Raw genomic sequence first — 18,948 nt, forward strand, 5'->3', positions numbered from 1 at the left:
CATCCAGAAAGGACATGACCAGACTCTCCCAACTGGTGTCCTCGGTGAATCAGGGCTAGTCCAAGTGAGAGGATGAAGCCAACCTCTCTTTCTGGGCTACCCTTTCCACTGTTAGCATGAATATTACATTGACGTTTACTGCTGAGAGTGCAAGCAACCAGCTGCCAGGAGGTATGAATAAGCTGAATAAACGTTGATATATTGTTAAGGATCCTTTTGAACTTTTAAACAAACCTTTTAACATCTTTGCAAAAGACAACAGGAACTTTGGCATGGAAATCTGACTCCACATCTGAGTAAAAAGCTAAACAAGGAAGAGAAGACAAAAATTTTAGATATAAAAGTCTTACATAGCTCTCCCTAATTGTTTTTTTAGCTGCTAGATTCAAATTAAGTACATTTAAGTTGCAGGAGCCATGTGTCTAAATATTTTCTGATCACTTTGGATTCTCATTACCACTACAGTACATTCAGTAAGGAGGAAAGGTTACAGTAACTATGGTTCTTCAAAACGTATTGTTCACAAGGACTACATTCTTGGTGCACATGCTCCTCATGCATCAGATTCTTTTTTGCCCAGCAATGTCCACTGGGGCTGCATCTGCCCCTTCAATATCCTCCCATCCCCTCACCCAATGGCATAAAGGGCTAAGGAAGCCTACAAATCCCTCAGTTCCTTTGCCAATACAGAACCCCAAAGGAGTAGGACTCTATGGTAGCGGGAAAGGAGGTTGGAGCATGAAATCCAAATGGACAATACATCGTTAAGAACCACAGTTATTGTAAGGTAAGTAATCGTTCTTTCTTCTTTGAGTGATGGTACACATGGATTCCACTCTTGGTGACAAACAAGCAGTTACCTGTTTGCTTGGAAGTGGATCAGCGAAGTCTTACTTAAACAATAATTGCAGAACAGGCCTGTGAAAATGAGCATCCAATGTTGGAACCTCTACCGAAGAACAGTGTCTTGGAAATGTGTAGACTGTGTAGAGCTCCACATAGCTCCACATAGCTGCCCTACAAATTCCGGAAATTGGACATACTTCAAACAGGCAGCACAGGCTGCTTAAGCTCTATTGAAATGAGTCTAATATGTCTAGGTGTATCTAACCTGGCTAATTCTCTAACCAGTGAGTAAGAATGGAATAGCCCTTTGAGGAACTTTGATACCATCAGGTTGGGGGGGGGGGGGGAGGCAGGCATGACTTTCGAGGCATATGGTATGGTAAGCCAAAATTGCTGCAAGATGGCCCTTAACAGAACTGAACAAAAGGCCAGCCTGTTTTAAGTGCGATAGGTAGTTGAGGGTCTTTGGTATTAAGGCCTGGATCAGGTCCAGAACCTTTTGAGCTGCCCATATTGAGAACATCTTCCATTTGGAAGAACATATATTTCTGGTTTATGTTTTCCTGCTCTCTATCAGCACTTCCTGGATCTGGAGGGGACAGTCTATCTATGGTAGTCAGCCAGCAAACAGCCACACTGTCAGTTGCAGTGACTTCAGGTCTGGGTGGAGTATCTGACTGTGGTGCTGTGAGATCACTTTTGGGCAGTCTGGGAGCTAGATCAGTGGCTGAATGGACATGTGTCTAGTTCTGTCAGCCAAAACTTGCTAGTGCAGAATATTAGACTAATCGTGGCTTTGTCTCTTGATTTTGGAAGTTACCCTGGGGATGAGGGAAAATTTGTGAAAATGCATACAGAACGCCATGAGATCCTTGCAGAAGGAAGACATCCAGTAACTACCTCAGGTTCACAACCCCTTTGGAACAAAAGTTCTGGCTCTTTGCATTGACACTGGGGGCAAACAGGCCTATCAGATGGTTCCCCCAACACAAGAATATCGGCTTTATGATGGACTTCCTCAATGTACACTTATGTGTGGTAACAGACTGAGTGCCAGGATGTTGCTGACTCCTAGGAGATGAAGAACCATTGGGATTATCCCGTAATCGTGGCACCATGTCCAGAGCTTCATAGTTTCTAGAACTAGGAGGAACAAGTGTGCACCACCTTACTTGTTTATATAGACCATTCTTGACATGTTGTCCATCACAATCTGCACTATGGAGTTTTGGAAAACAGGTAGGAAGGGCATACAGGTTAGTGTGATGGCTCTGAGCTCCAGGACATTGATGTGAAACACTGTATTTTCTAGGGACCAAGTCCCTTGCATCTTTAGATGGTCTGGGTGGGCTCCCCAAGCCTGTTCCTGACACATCTGTGATTAGAGTCCTTGTAGGGGAGGGAACCCACTGCACACATTTGTAGGTTCCTTCCACCATCTGAGTTCTGTGATGATGTGAGATGGAATCATGATCTTCTCATACATCTGGTGTTTTGCCAGGGAACAGATCAATGTGAGCCAGAGTTGGAATGGCCAGAGATGATGTCTGGCAAGTGCCATCACATACATCCATACTGATATATGGCCTAGCACCCCAGACATATCTGACTCATCATAGACAGGTTTGATTCTATCCCAACCACTAGTAACTGCACTGAAATCTGGAGCCAATTATGGCTCTTTTGCACTCTATCGCCTGCAATATGGTAAGATGATTTTTTTGGAGCATACCAAGAGTGGGGGAGGGATAGCTCAGTGGTTTGAGCATTGGCCTGCTAAACCCAGGGTTATCAGTACTTGGTCCTGCTAGTGAAGGCAGGGGGCTGGACTCAATGACATTTCAGGGTCCCTTCAGCTCTAGGAGATAGGTATATCACCATATATTTATTTATAACTGAGAGAACACAGTGTCAATTCCAGGCTTGCTGCCATCTCCTTCTGGGATCTGCACTGCTTCAGCCAGTTGTCCAGGTAAGAGTAGATATGAATGCCCTTCCTGCTGAGATGTGCCGCAACTATCCCTAGGCACTTCATAAAGACTCTTGGTTCCATGGAGTCCAAATGGCAGTACCTCATACTAGTAATGAGTGGGCCCACCATGAATCTTAGGTACTCCCGATAAGACGGATGGATGGCTATGTGGAAGTACATATCCTGGACATCAAGAAACACTCATCAATCTTGAGAAATGTACACAAGCATTACCATCCTGAATCTGAGGTGGTGTGGCTTTAGGTATGATTCGACACTCCCGTCTGTTAAAACTGCTGCCTCCGAGAGGCTTGCCGAGGAGGGGCAAGATGGGAATCCCCTGAAGCATCTGGGCTTCTGTCTGTGTTGCTACTTTGTCAACTCCAGATGTAAGAAGCAGTCGTCTATTTGCTGGGACTGATGCTTGTATAGTCTTCTATAGAGAGCCAGTGTGTAGATTCCCAGTGTCCCTTAAGTCACTGAGAGAGTGTAGGCTTTAGTCTGTTCTCTGGCTGATGAGCTCCAATCCCACAAAGGGCAGGTCCTCTACAATAGCCTGTACTTTGCACGATACCTTGCCCAGTGCTTGGAACCATGAGGCCCATCTCATTGTGACAACCCTGGCCATTGACCTTGTGGACATATCAAACGCACTATGGCTGCCTATAATGATCTCACGGCCACCTGAGACTCTGAGATATCTTTTTAACTCTTCGCGGTCTGCTTTGGACATAACTATCTTGTGTAATTTTGTATCATCGTCAAACTTTGCCAACTCACTGTTTACCCCTTTTTACATATCATTTTTTCCTCTAACTGCCTCTTTTACTCTGATGTTTAGCCATGGTGGCATTTTTTGGTCCTCTTATTATTTTATTTGGGGTATACATTTAATTTGAGCCTCTTTTATGGTGTTTTTTAAGTTTCTATGTGGCTTCCAGGCATTTCACCCTTGTGATTTTTTTTGTAATTTCCTTCTTGAAGTTAAAAGCTATTGTCTAGGGCTTCTTTGGTATTTTCCCTCCACAAAGATGTTAAATTTAATTACATTATAGTCACTATTACTGATCAGTTCAGCTATATTCACCTCTTGGACCAGATCCTGTGCTCTACATAGAACTAAACTAAGAATTGCCTCTTCCCTTGTGGTTTCCAGGAGTAGCTGCTCCAAGAAGCAGTCAGTGTCAGTCTAGCACCATTCACTAGCATTAAACTGACTGAAAAAGGCTACAGTAAAACATAAAATCTCTATCCTTTTTGTAATTAAAATATTTTGTGTGCTTTTTGTTGTATTTTTCCCAGCAATGTTATTACAAAAAGCAGTTACGTAAGCAAGCATCAATTACGGTTAACTCACCACAGTTTTTTAAAATGTCAAGCACCTGTATCAGAACATCTGGGTGACTCATCTAAAAATGAGGACCAAACAAAATTAGGACAGGTTATTTTAGTCAGAAACTGAATTACTGAATTTTATAATTAGTTTAACACCATTTAAGTTGTACAATTTAAATACATAATGTTTATCGTAAATTTTCCTACAATAATTCATTGTACTCATCTACTGATATTTATGAAAAATGTTAAATATGTTCATCTACTCCACGAAAATGGGTGCTAATAAATAATTCAGACAGCTTTCTCTTTTAAGTTATATTCTATGAACTCTTCTGGTAAACCCATCTGCTCCATCTACACATTAAAAAATAATTTGAATATTTTTGAAATCTGATTCCTCTGATATGGTGTATGTTCAGCTGTAAGTGTTGGCTCTTTACTCCTGGGGGAATTCTGTGCCACTGCACATGCACAGACTTTATGTCCCCCAATTATTTCTTTGCTTCCCTGTAGAAAAATGACTTTCTGACTGGGAAGCAAAGGGAAGCCACAAGAGCGGTAATGCAGCCCTCCCCAGCAGTATGTTTTGGGTGCCCAGCACAGCCGGTAGAGAAGTAAATCAGTGTGGGGCAGGAGGCAGGACTCGGGAAGACCCGGCTGGTGGCTCCTACCCTGCGCCGAGCTCAGCTGCTGGGCTGGGGAGGATGGGACTTCCTCTTCCCCTGCACGGCATCCGGGGCTGGGTCAGACCCACCCCCAGATTTCTCCCCCAGCTGCAGAAAGCTAGGTAAATTCCTCCTTCCTCCCCCACCCCTCCCCCTTCTTGCACTCATCACTCCTCAGCTGCAGGGAGCTGCTACCCCATCCGCCCAACCCCCATGCATCCAGATCCCCTCATACCCAGGCCCTCCCAATGAGCCTCAGCCCCCTGCACTCAGAACCCCCCCAGTGAGCCCCACTCCCCCTATACCACCCCAATGAGCCACTCGCACCCAGATTCCCACCCCACTGAGCCCCACTCCCCCAGCCTCTGGACCTCTCCACTGAGCCGCCCACACCCAGACCCCCCTGCCGAGCTCTATCCCCCACACCCAGACCTCACCCCCCTCGCTGAGCCCCAACCACCTTCATCTGGACCCCTCTGCAGAGTTCCATTACCATTGCACCCAGAAACCCCCAAGCCCCTGTGCATCCAGATACCCTCCGCACCCGGATACCCCACTGAGCCGTCCACACCCAAATTGCCACACACAGAACCATCTCAACTCACACCTGGATCCCCCCAACACTGAGCCCCTCCATACTTGGATCCTGCCTCCCACACCTGGTGCACCTGGCATGGAGGGGCAGGGCCCTGGGGTGTTTCTGGGGCAGGTCCAGTTCTTTCACTGTCAGGGTTGGGTGCAGTCTCACCACTGAATCTGTGTCCGGGAAGGGGGACGGGGAAAAGCTGCACAGTGATCTCCGACCTCTGTGCAGCCAGTGGCCTGTGCTCCCCAATGCCGTGCTGGAGCCTCTACATTTATTTGACAAATAACACTTGCAGAATTGTGCAGAATTTTAAAATATTATGGGCAGCATTTTCATTTTTTGGCACAGAATTTTTAATTTTTTGGCGCAGAATGCACTCAGGAGTAGCTCTTGAGCTTGTCAAATAAATAAATAGCATGAAGTTTGGTTTACTTAATGAAATTGTTAAAGTAACACATTTTTATACATGGAAAAAAATCTTATTTTTCAGAAACTTAATATACTTATCAAAACAATATTTTAAAGGTGAACTGGAAATAGTTTACCAAAAATGAGTTAATAATTTATTTTTATGTGCTCAGAGACCCAACCAACAACAGACATGGGGTACTGAGCATATATTTGCTTTAAGTGTAGCTCCAGCTGATCCTAATGGCTGCAACACCTCAGAATGCAATACTCAGATATGCACCCCAAAGTACCACCACAGATATCATGAACTTCACTGGAACAAAAGAGCCAATGGTAGTAAGGTTTTTGAGTATGTTTTGGGGGTGTTGGGTTTTTTTTTGTTTTACTTATGTGTTTTGTTTCTTACATTACTTTTGTATTAAGTTAAAGATGATCACCCCATGTATTATAAAAATGCACCAATAACCTTAGCCTCCTAAGGGCCAGCTCCATTATTATGGAAGAGTTTTCGGTATTTGTGATATCTGGGATGTGACAGCAACAAGGAGCTGAATAGAATATAAAAGCAAATATGATGGCAATTTTAAGACAACTTTCCATAAAGTTTGTGTGTTTAGTGACTTTTCAACACTTACTATTTGGGCATCCTGTACATAAAAATACACAGTTTATTTGGGGTAAATTATTTGCATTCAATTTCTAATGCTTAGAAGCAGATTCAGTAGAATAGAAAAGAAAATGGCTAGTAGCCCACATAAAGCTGCAAAAAAATGAAATTAAAGCTACTATGTAGATGTAATTTTCTTGAAATTATGCAAAATGATAAAACTTTTGTCAATTTGACTTACAATTAGGGCTGTCAAGCAATTAAAAACATTAATCACAATTAATTGCGCTGTTAAACAATAATAGAATAACATTTATTTAAATATTTTGGCTGTTTTCTACATTTTCAAATATACTGATTTTAATTACAGCACACAATACAAAGTGTACATTGCTCACTTTATATTTATTTTATTACAAATATTTGCACTGTAAAAACAAATAGTATTTTTCAATTCACCTAATACAAGTACTGTAGTGCAATCGCTTTATCGTGAAAGTTGAACTTACAAAAAATTAGATGGCACTGTTGTAGCTGGCGTCGCAAGATATTTAGGTGCCCAATGCGCTAAAGATTCATATATCCCTTCATGCTTCAACCACCATTTCAGAAGCCATGCGTCCATGCTGATAACAGGTTATGCTCAATAACGATCCAAAGCCATGCGGACCGATGCATGTTCATTTTCATCATCTGAGTCAGATGTCACCAGCAGAAGGCTGATTTTCTTTTTTGGTGCTTGGGTACTGTAGTTTCCACATCAGAGTGTTGCTCTTTTAAGACTTCTGAAAGCACGCTCCATACCTCCTCCCTCTCAGATTTTGGAAGACACTTCAGATTCTTAAACCTTGGGTCAAGTGCTGTAGCTATCTTTAGAAATCTCACACTGGTACCTTCTTTGCGTTTTGTGAAATCTGTAGTGAAAGTGTTCTTAAAACGAACAACATGTGCTCAGTCATCATCCAAGACTGCTATAACATGAAATATATGGCAGAATGTGGGTAAAATAGAGCAGGAGACATACAATTCTCCCCCGAGTTCAGTCACAAATTTAGTTAACGCATTATTTTTTTTAACGAGTGCCATCACCATGGAAACATGTCCTCTGGAATGGTGGCCGAAGCATGAAGGAGCATACAAATGTTTACCATATCTGGCACATAAATACCTTGCAATGTCGGCTACAAAAGTGCGATGAGAATGTCTGTTCTCACTTTCAAGTGACATTGTAAATAAGAAATGGGCAGCATTATCTCCTGTAAATGTAAACAAACTTGTTTGTCTTAGCAATTGGCTGAACAAGAAGCAGACTGAGTGGACTTGTAGGCTCTAAACTTTTACACTGTTTTGTTTCTGAGTGCAGTTGTAACAAAACAAAACAAAAAATTTACATTTGTAAGTTGCACTTTCATGATAAAGAGATTGCACAACAGTACTTGTATGAGATGAATTGAAAAATACTATTTCTTTTGTTTATCATTTTTACAGTACAAATATTTGTAATAAAAAATAATAATATAAAGTGAACACTGTACACTTTGTATTCTGTGTTGCAAGTCAAATTAATATATTTGAAAATGTAAAAAACATTTAAAAAATTTAATAAATTAAAACTGGTATTCTATTGTTTAACAAATGCAATTAAAACCACGATTAATCATAATTCATTTTTTTAATTGTGATTAATTTTTTTGAGTTAATCACGTGAGTTAACTGCGATTAATTGACAGCCCTACTTACAATATATCAAAATACCAAATAACGTTCAAACTATGTGCTATTTGCTATTACAACAATTAGCCTTAGTGGAAGATAAAGACAATGGAGCAGATATAACGTGCAGGTTATTGACTCTTTTTAGTTATGACAAGACACTACTTACCTTGGAGGGAAATTTTATGTCAATATTAACATCACTGGTTTTAAAAGCAAATCTAGTTAGACAGGAGCCATACATCCTCAGTGAACACTCTGGAAAACAGAGAAAGGCTTTGTAACTGGGCTGGCTGCCTCCAGTACGCCCCCTCGTGGCCTAGGGTAGCCTGCCTCATTTTCCCCTCTTGAACTGTTCTAATAAAATTTCCCGTAAGGCTTTGTCTTGGTCAAAAACAGCCCTCTTTGAAGACTAGGTTTATTAAAACTCAAAACCCCAAAACAAAGTCCATTCATAAGTCCACACAACCCAAGATTTCTCTTTCTCCTCTCAAGTCTTCCTGCCTGGGGCCTTGGCAGTCTCTCCCCTGTTTGGAAAGGATCTTCCTACATTCATCAATACCGGGAAGGCGGGGAGGGCAGGGAAAGCCAGCAGGAAGTCTTACAGCGTGGGTCAACTGACTTGGCTTGTGCTAGGGGATAAAAAATAGCAGACTAGACATTCCTATAAGGGCTCTGAGACCTACCCCCTTCACCATGTTTCAGCACAAGCTTAGTCAGTTAACCCAGGCTCTGAGACTTGTTGCCATGAGTCTGTGTTTTTTTAGCAGTGTATACGTATCATCCCAGGCCTTTGTGCCTGGAGAGCTTTCCTCAGTCTCTGCAGACTCTACCACAGCTTCCTGGGCTCTCCCCACTTCACTGCAACTTCCTGCTTCAGGGTTGAATTACCTGATTCAACTCAAGTATGCCTCATTCTGTAATCAAGATTAGTTAGCTACAGCCCTCCTAGCTCTTAAGGGGCAAGCCACCCTATTATAGGTTTAAGTGATGATGGGCCAAATTATCCCCTCACTGCTGACATTTAAAACTTTCTTGAGACACTATATCTAACCTCAGCAGTTATACTCTAATGAATGATTAATCACCTCCCCCACTCGGTTACTCATTCTAGCCACACTTCCAATGTGGCATCACAGAAAACAGGAAACTCAACGAACACAATTTTCACACTCTCACAACAAAGAAAATATTGTTCTCTAAATTTTTATGCTGTAATTTATTTATTTTTTATCCTGTAAACTACAGTTAATATCATGGTGTTAGTGTATACTTTTTAATAAAGTTTAGGTGGTTATCAAGTAGCACTGTTCCACGTGAGCATCCAATCAACTTTTGTCTGATATACTCCTTTGCCACAAATATTACTCCTTGTATTTACCATGGCATCTGTGTCAAATAATTAGATTAGCAAGTGCCTGTGCATTATTCAACAGTAAAACTTACACACAAAACATAATTGAGCAACCTGGAAACCATCATAGCCACAGAAGTACAGTATCTACTTAAACAATTGTATTTCTAGAGCTACAATGGTTTCTGACCAGTTCAAATACACATTAGGCCTGTTCTAAGCCAGACAATGGTATCATAAGCAAATACCACTCCATCGCACAAAATTATTTATGAAACATTTTGATGTATTTTATGTAGAGATAATTATTCTGTGATATTTGTGCTGTAGCCATTGGACAAAATCAGGCTAATCACAAAACTGGGAGTAGTCCCTCCTCCCCACAATTTAGGACATGCTGCTAAAACAATATTAGTTGCCTTTATCCTGGCTGTGATCAAACCAAAGAATCTACAGATTCTCAGGAGAAATCATGGCTTGGTAGAAACTGTTTTCCACATATATACAGAACATTCCACTGACCAGAAGTAATGAGACCCTGTGGAATACACTTGTGTAGGTTAACCAGGGAGCTAAAATTGTCAAAGTCAACATTTTTCATGCATCCCTGTAAGAGGGGAGTTGACTTCTTTTTTTTTTTATGGTGGACTCTTGTGAACAAAACAAGCCAGAATGTTCAATTGTTCCTGGACTGTTACTGGATAAAACTTTTAGTCAGCATTTGATAAAATTAAAATCCAGAAACCAGTTTTTAAAAAGGAGCACAACAAATTGTCTTCCATTACTAGTATCATTTTCTCTATTTACCATCAGATTTTAGTTAATATGCATAGTGTATGTTTAAGAAGCATAAGAGATCATTACCCCTAAAATGAACAAAAGAGTCTTAATTATTACTACACTTTTATTGAGAAGGGGAAAAAAGTAGCTATTTATCAAACAAAAAAAGATGATATATTAATTTCTAGGCAGTTTTGATATAAATGAAATCTGCTAGAAAAGCTATTGTCTGACAATGAAAGACCAATACCTCATTCACTGCAGCTTCTCTGATAATTCAACTATTGCTAACATAATGTTGATACATTTGTCTAGCTTCAAATATCTGCTCTCTTGTTTTGAGTCTACCAATTAGCATCATAGGAGATAAGAAGTTAAAGCAAAGAAGGAAAATAAAATCAACAATATAAATTATAGGGACATACATAAATTGGATTTGAAAGTTAAATATTTTGTTAGTGAAGTAACATGAGGGATGGCTAATGTATGAAGATTTACAAAATATGTGATCAAAATAAAGAGTTTACAAAATATATGAGCAAAATAAAGCAAGAGGAGAAGGATGGGTGAAGCTGATTCTGAATCTACGGAGAGGTATTATGTAAGTATTTTGGCTGACACAGCAGAGACAGTGTGCATAGCTGTTAAGAACAATAAAGGCATTCAGGTGTTTCTTGGAAGCCATAACAGACCTCCAGAGCTGTAAGAGAAGGAGAAGAGAAGCAATGAAGGCAAAATAAAAAAATTATATATGGAAGGTTTTGATGAAATGAACAAGACAAAATTACTTTCATCAATAAGTAATACTGTAAAAAAAAAAAAAAAGCAACAATGTTATCTAGTCTATTAATTTAAATGGGATTTACATTTTATCTAGAAAGCATATGTGGCCTGATTTTAAAAGGTGATCAGCACCTGCAGCTCCCATTGACTTCAGTGGGATTTGTGGGTCATCAGCACTTCTGAATATCAGGCCCATAGTGAATGTTAAACAGAAACTTTCTTGATAATTTTCAAAATTCTGATGTTACTATCCATAACCACCACAGGCCTTTGCAATGCCTGGTTCATATTTGGCACGTGCAATAATACTCAAATCACTGAAAGTCCAAAGAAAACAAACTTAAGGCCGTAGTTAATCCCGCTAGAAACATACATCTACCAGGTATAATTATTTAAAGAGATCACTGAGACTGAAATGTCACTGACTGCACACAATCTTTTCCACTAACAGACGTGCCATCCTGGTTCTTTACTAATCCCCAGGTTGTTTACAAATTCAGTCAAACTAGTTTATGTCGTTACTGCATTGGTGAGGGTCACTCACCACTGAACTTCTAAACTGCCAATGGCATTAAAAAGAGAGAGCACGAACAGTATGAAATACCATTTGGAATTTAGATACTCAGATTTAAACAAAATTATCAACTTCTGCAAGCAATTTTGCTCAGTTGAGGACCCATTGCCCTCATATTTAACATGGGGTACGTCTATACCCAGCCGCTAGTTCGGCGGCTGGCAATCGAACTTCTGGGTTCGACTTATCGCGTCTTGTCTGGACGCGATAAGTCGAACCTGGAAGTGCTCGCCGTCGACTGCGGTACTCCAGCTAGACGAGAGGAGTACCGCGGAGTCGACGGGGGAGCCTGCCTGCCGCGTGTGGACCGAGGTAAGATCGAACTAAGGTACTTCGAACTTCAGCTACGTTATTCACGTAGCTGAAGTTGCGTACCTTAGTTCGATTTGGGGGGTTAGTGTAGACCAAGCCATGGAGAGGCCTGTGAGAGCTATGCTCCTTCTGGATTTAAGAGACCTCCACTTCCAGTAAAATAATGAGGACTTGTAGTCTATGTTGCACCTATGTATCAAGGGTGACCTATAAATAAAACTATTGGGGTTGAGTATTATTTTTTGCTGTTTCTTTTTAATTTTTTTTAAACTTTATTAATTCAAGTCTTGTCTATCCTGACAGATTCCACAGACAACTGGAGAACTGGTAGAGAAAAAGTAAAATGTACTTAATTGAGAAGGGAAGTGACATTTAGTCACGCTGTTTAAAACTCTTTGTTTTGTTCACATCTATTTAATTTAAATGCATTATTTAAATGCATCTTACAAATACTTGTAAGAAGAAAGATTTTTGTTATAGCCCCACCACTACGATTAAGGACTGGTACTTTGATCCTAAAAACGTTTGTGTAAAGATAAGCACATATGTAAGGGATTTGTGCAACTGGGAGCTAAATCTCTTTGAGACTTCAAACAAACCGGCTAACAAAACCAGGGAAGGTAAGACTTGACATTCCTGATACTTCTAAAGATATAATAAAGATATTTCAAACAAAATTAACTATTCCACACTGATGAAGAGAGCAAGATTTAACTTATAATTGTTAGAATAAATTAAGAGAATGTCTTGCATTTAAAGAAAATGAGGGACATCATGCATACCTGGTAAGGGCTGTTGAATAATCTTCTCCATCTCATTTACAATTTCTTGGCGGATTCTGAAGTCATCATCTGATATGCCTTGTTCATTTGCTGCCTCCATGAGTGTAAAAGTCAAAGCAGCCACCTGTGCAGGGGAGGAAGGTGGGAGGCCACGCAGCTCATTTTCTTCCTGTTTTTCCTGGAGAATTTTTGGATGATAAGAGGATAATTGTACTTGATTATATTATTTTTAACTTGAGGGTTTGCTTTATATGGTGCTCTGACCAGCACATTTCCACGGGATTCAAACTCTGCACAGCCAATTGGCATATATGACAACTGGGCTCATGGAAATGACACTAGATGCTCCATGTTAGCAAAGGAACAGGTTCTTGCAGGGCTGACAGCCAAGGAAGGAATCTGAAGAGTTATGTTCCCTGAATTACATTTGCATGGCTGAGAGCTCTGAAACAGAGTTTATCCAAAGACATGAAAGAAGCTGTATTTTTTTTCTTGCACAATAAACACTAGTGACTGAACGGAGAGCCCATGTGCAGGACTCCAGTGAGGCAAACAGTTTCCCCTGACTCCCAATTAAATATAAGGAGCTTGTTCTCCTCTCACTACAGCCCAACCAGTTACTCTCATCAAGTGCTAGTTTTAATCAATTGGATTATAATAATTAACTTCATTTATTGGAGATAACTACTTTAGGAGCATTAAAACCTGATAAATCTCAGATCACCTGGAATCAGCAGTGACCACTACTTGGTTCTGAAATTCACTGATTCATTGAAATTGTATGACTCACCATGGAAACATCTTAATCAATAGCATAGTTTTTGAATAAGTGACTAACAACCTGTTATGCATCCGCAGAACACAGCACCATAATAAAAGTGTTGACCAGATCTCCACACTTATATGTACACAGTTCAAGTTTATTTATCAAGTTAGCCCTATTTTGATTTCCTTATTTTAAAAATTAAAACATGACAACAAAAATAATATAAATTTTGCAAGCTTTTTTAAAATTATTTATTTTGTCACTGTTGGGTTTGTTTTTCTGTGGGGTCTGTTTTTTGTTTGTCTGGGGTTTTTTTGGTGCAGAAGCTGCTATTGGTAAGCTAGTTTAGTCACTCATTAAGGTAAATGTATCTAACCTCAGCTCTCATACATTTTATAATATGTGACCTGATTGGTCTTTTTGCACTACTGGAATATTAATGTTAATACACCGCTACCTCGATATAACACGACCCGATATAACACGAATTCGGAAATAACGGGGTAAAGCAGTGCTCCGGGGGGGGGTGGGGCTGCGCACTCCGGTGGATCAAAGCAAGTTCAATATAACACAGTTTCACCTATAACGCAGTAAGATTTTTTGGCTCACGAGGATAGCGTTATATCGAGGTAGAGGTGTATTATAACATATAATACATAAGAGTGTATACTTAGATGTATAAAATTAGAAACACATGATATTTTTAGGGCTTCAACTGAGTCTTAGACCCACTGGATGGGAATGGAGGGGCATATTTTACAAAATAGCATTTAAAAGTGTATTTTGCACCCATCATTGTGAATCTGGGCTTACGCTATTAATTAAAATTACAGTGAACAACAAATGGCACAGATCAAACCCAGCTTTTCACCCATTAATTAGAAGTATCCACGTCTCACCCTCCCACCCTGACTATTCAGATATACCAATGTAGCAACAGTGGCCAAAAACACCTTATTTCACATCTCCTGGCTAGATCATGCCCTTTGGTGTCAAATGCAGAACTAATTATAGGGATCTGTGATTTTGTCACTTCAAGACTGGATTATTACAACACACTATACCTTAGTCTGACCCAGAAGCCAACCCACAAACTAGAGATAATTCAGCACACAAAAACCCACCTATTAACTGAAGCAGACCAATGAGAGCACATCATACCAAAACTTGTGCCATACATAGGCTGCCAGTTCAGTTCTGAGAAGTCCAAGATCGCAGTCCTTATCATTAAAGACCTAAATAGGGTAGGACCAATCTATCTCAAGGACTTCCCCATTCTGCGCAGCTCCCCAAGTCATTTATATTCAATAGAGACGTCATGAGTGATGGAATCCTGATATGAATTATAAGCTGAAGAAGAGCATTCTCAATAGTCTCAATAGAGTGCTCTCAACTATGGAATATGCTACCACTGGAGATTAGGGTATGGCCAAATCTTGCAACCTTCAGACTACAATGCAGAACTCTTCATCAGGTATTTGCTCCAACAGCTAAGCTTCAGAATGTCCCCAGCAATCTACTCCTAGAGAAAAACACCTATATCCATCTACTCAGAAAGGATTGGCTTAAAAGTAAATGGTGACAAGGAAGAACAGGTTCCTTCTCTTGAAGAATTAATGAAGACCTTTTTAAAAATGTTATGGCATTTAGATATTACAGAGATAGACATCTTAGAAATTACTCCTGGGGGAATTCTGCACTACTGCGCATGCCCATAATTAATGAGCCACACATATTTTTAATTTTTTGCACAGAAAAAAGCTTCTGACGAAATGTTGCTGCAGTTCCGCCTTTTGCACAGAGGGCGCTGTGGTGATAGACCACAGCAGCAGCTCCCGGCCAGCAAGGCAAGAGAAAGAGACTGCCTTCTTCACAGTGCCAGTCAGGCCAGATCAGGAGACGGGGCTATGAGGACACAGAGCGTGGGCGGCCGGGGGGGGGGTGTCAGACCGGGGCTCATAAGGGCTAGTGGGGGAGGACAGACTGGGGCAGGGGCTGAATGGGAGTGGAGGCAAAGGGCCACAGGGGGAGGGAGGTGCAGGGCCACATGGTTATGGGGGGAGGGGGTTCAGAGCTACATAGGGACAGGGGAGTGGCTGGGTGGGGCACAGAGACACATGGGGATGGGAGAGGGAGGACAGGGACACATAGGGACAGGGGAGTGGCTGGGTGGGGGCACAGAGACACATAGGGACGGCGGAGGAGGTGCACGGTCACATGGGGATGGGGGGAGTGGGTGTCCGAGTGGGGGTGGAGGGACGTGGACAGGGGGTGCAAGAACACATGGGGGCACAGGAACACATAGAGACGGGGCAGATGTTCCTGACTGAATGGGAGAGGCTAGTGATCAGCCAGCATCTGCATGGGGAAGCTCCCTAACAATCCCTCCCCCACCCCCAAAAAAATCTGTTCCATACTTTTCCCACTCATACCCAACAACCCTCCAAGTTCACACCCAGGCTCCTTCCCAGCAATTTACTTCCCTCTCCCTCAGCTCCTCCATTATCCCTGACTCCCACAAGCCTTTGCACTGCTTCTCAGGGGTGCGGGAAATACAGTTCTCTATTGTAGTTTAAATTAATTATTACTCAGAGTTCTGTATTAATATGCCTAATAAGGCATCTATTTGTCAAGAAACAAACACATTTCCTGAATCTTTTTTGTTGTCTGTGTTGTTACAGACATACTTGCTGACAAGTATTTTGAAATAAATGGCCAAAAATAATTGAAACTGGTGTGTTTATATTGTGTTATTTTGACAGACAAAATATACCAAATTTTGCATAATTTTAATATATTATGCACATAATTTTTAATTTTTTGTTGCAGAATTCTCCCAGGAGTATAGAAAAAATGATTGCTTCTGAAAAAATTATTACTATTTTTATACGCAACATTCTAATGGACCACACCAACTGGCTAACATGGCAATGTACCCCACAGAAGTTGTTTTTTATAGGTAGTACTTCTAAGAGTGAACTTTATCAAAAATTTTAGCTCCAAGTATCAGAGGGTGAACTAGACACTTTCTGAGTCACCTGGATAGGTTAGTGGGTCAGGTATTCCACATTCTGTATTTTCTAGTTCAAAGGAAATGTTATATTATATAGAGAATTCTGGTTACAACATAAACAGTATTACATACCGTAAAGTACATTATAAAAAGATTAATAACCTGAAATAGATTTAGTTACAAAATACTTAGCCAGCACTAATCTCACAAAAAAAAGTTACTTTTTTTTTTAGTTTTGATTTATCAGATTCACAGAATATGTTATCAAAAAAGTAACCTGAAATTCTTACTACAAAACAAAATGTATGTATTTCACCACAGACTCAAAGTCTTCATTAATTAACTTACCATTATATTTTTCTTATGACGTTTTTCTTTAATGTGCTTGTGAGCTCCCTGGATATTTTCAATGTGAACCAAGCAGAGTTTGCATAGATACTGGCAGTTGGCATATTCTGGGGAACGCTGAAATAAAGAGGCCAACATTTTTTTAAAAAAGAGACTTACATACTTCTGTCAGTAGTCCATGACAAATTGTGTCAATAATAAACAGTACTTAGCATTTATACAGCACCTTTTAGGTCAAAGTATTTTACAAATATTAATTAATGAAACTTCACAAGACCTCTGTGGGTTGGATTATCCCCACTGGACATGACGTGAAAGTGACTTGCCCAAGGCCACATAACATATTAGTGTCAGAGCCAGGAGTAAGACTCACAAGTTTCTGTCTTCTAACCCTTAGCTCAGGATCACTCTCTTGTTCAAGCTCTTTAAATGTAAGGATCTGTAAAATCTCATCATCAATCCTCCCAATGTCTTTTTCCACATTGACAAGAAGGGATATATTCACTATAGTGTCAGCCTATACATGTACTCCCTTTTTCTGCCATCTTTTGTAATTTTAAAAAGTATGTATTACCATCCTCCCTCCATTCAAACATGTTTATATTTGATAAATCCACAAAGCATTTTGGAAATGTCAGCTATTAAAATAGTATGGGGATTAATGCACAGGAAACATTCATTTTAGAACACTATTTGCTCTTGCTGAATTTGGTCTTTTGTGGTTTCACAAAAACTTGATATTTTCTGAATACTCAATATTTTCTGATTAAAATGTCAGTGTAAAATAATGTGGCCATTTTGCTTTTATCAATATAATATTATGAGCCTTTATTTCATTTGTTTGAGGAAGAAACCTAACAAGATGAAGCCAAATATCAATCTGCTGGGGCTTATTTGATTAGTTTTGGGGGAGGATGAAGGATTTCCTCAATACTGAGGCAGACCAAAAAATCTTCTGAGTACACTTCAAAAGCAGAAGGAATCTTTTTGTTTTCTTAAATACCCATATACTGATTTGGGTATTGCTTTAGACCAGTTTAAAGGGGGTGTTTTGGGGAAGGTTTTCTGGGATAGAAATGTATGGGGACGTTTGGCATTCATTATTTACAGTACTAGGACAAGTGACATTCTATAAACACCTAAGATAGATAAGCAGTGGATCCTTTAGATCTATTAAATGCTGGTAAATGCTCTACATATGCCATATGGGAGATCTATGTTCAATTTTCAGTCAATGTTTCTTGCTCTCCAGGCCAGCAATCCTGAGGAAGCAGTCATCTGTAGTGGGCAGTGTCTTATGCCACCCAAAAGAACCATTCTAAATAAAGAAGGAATAGTGGCAATAGGGTCAAAAAGAAGTCCCATCCAAACAAAAGTATGGTGACCATGATGTGAAGTCTCATTGGCAGGGGGCTAAAAAGGCTCTTTACCAAAGTGACAGAATACACTGAATTTCCCTTTGCCCCGAACAAGCAAAAAGGAACGAGAATATCACAACCTACTTTTTCTAGTCGGGAGATATAATCTCTTTCCAGTCGCTCTTCTGCTTGTTTCAAGCCTAGCTGCTGTTCTGCTGTCAGAGTAGACTCATCAATTACAGCAGTGTTTTCTAAATACTCAGCCTCCAAATTATGTTCTTTAGCTGATTCAGGACTCTTCATTTTGCCTGGAGAAAGAAGTTGGCACTTAATTATTGTTTTCCAGAATAACTTTTTAAAAATGGGGAGGAGGAAGAGGTAAGCATTATAAACAATATAAGGTCATCTGTAGGTGCTTTCATGCAGGAGTCAACTCTGTGGGCTAAACATGAGAACATTCACTGGTACTTTTTAAATAGCATCACACAGGGCTTTAGTTACATGGTTCCCAATGACTTCAATGGGAATCAAATGGAAAATATCATCATCATCAACAACATAAGTGTAACCTTGCGTCTCTACGGAGAAAAGACTACATAAGAATCTCTTCAATGGTCTTAAGATACCATACCTTCCAATGATGCATTACTGTTGTTTACCACCCTTAAGCGAGACTAAAGAGCCAAGTTTTTTAATATAAGTGCTCTATCAAAGAAGAGAAAAAATGTAAGATATCAGCG

The 18,948-nt window shown here is 40.1% G+C and overlaps 1 protein-coding gene across 8 annotated transcripts in view; it reads right to left on the reverse strand.

Annotated features, from left to right (window-relative positions):
• TUT4 (terminal uridylyl transferase 4) overlaps nt 1-18,948 on the reverse strand; it is a 74,110-nt gene that overhangs the window by 42,049 nt on the left and 13,113 nt on the right. For all 8 annotated transcript variants that reach the window (XM_008167909.4, XM_042851423.2, XM_042851422.2 and 5 more), the window contains 6 exons: nt 18,353-18,516; nt 16,851-16,967; nt 12,724-12,901; nt 8,308-8,396; nt 4,176-4,227; nt 235-304 (listed from right to left, as the gene is read on the reverse strand). In XM_008167909.4, coding sequence (XP_008166131.3) covers nt 235-304; nt 4,176-4,227; nt 8,308-8,396; nt 12,724-12,901; nt 16,851-16,967; nt 18,353-18,516 — 670 coding nt within the window. The remainder of the gene's footprint in view (nt 1-234; nt 305-4,175; nt 4,228-8,307; nt 8,397-12,723; nt 12,902-16,850; nt 16,968-18,352; nt 18,517-18,948) is intronic.

Source organism: Chrysemys picta, chromosome 8, assembly GCF_011386835.1.
Source record: "Chrysemys picta bellii isolate R12L10 chromosome 8, ASM1138683v2, whole genome shotgun sequence".
Taxonomy (NCBI): domain Eukaryota; kingdom Metazoa; phylum Chordata; order Testudines; family Emydidae; genus Chrysemys; species Chrysemys picta.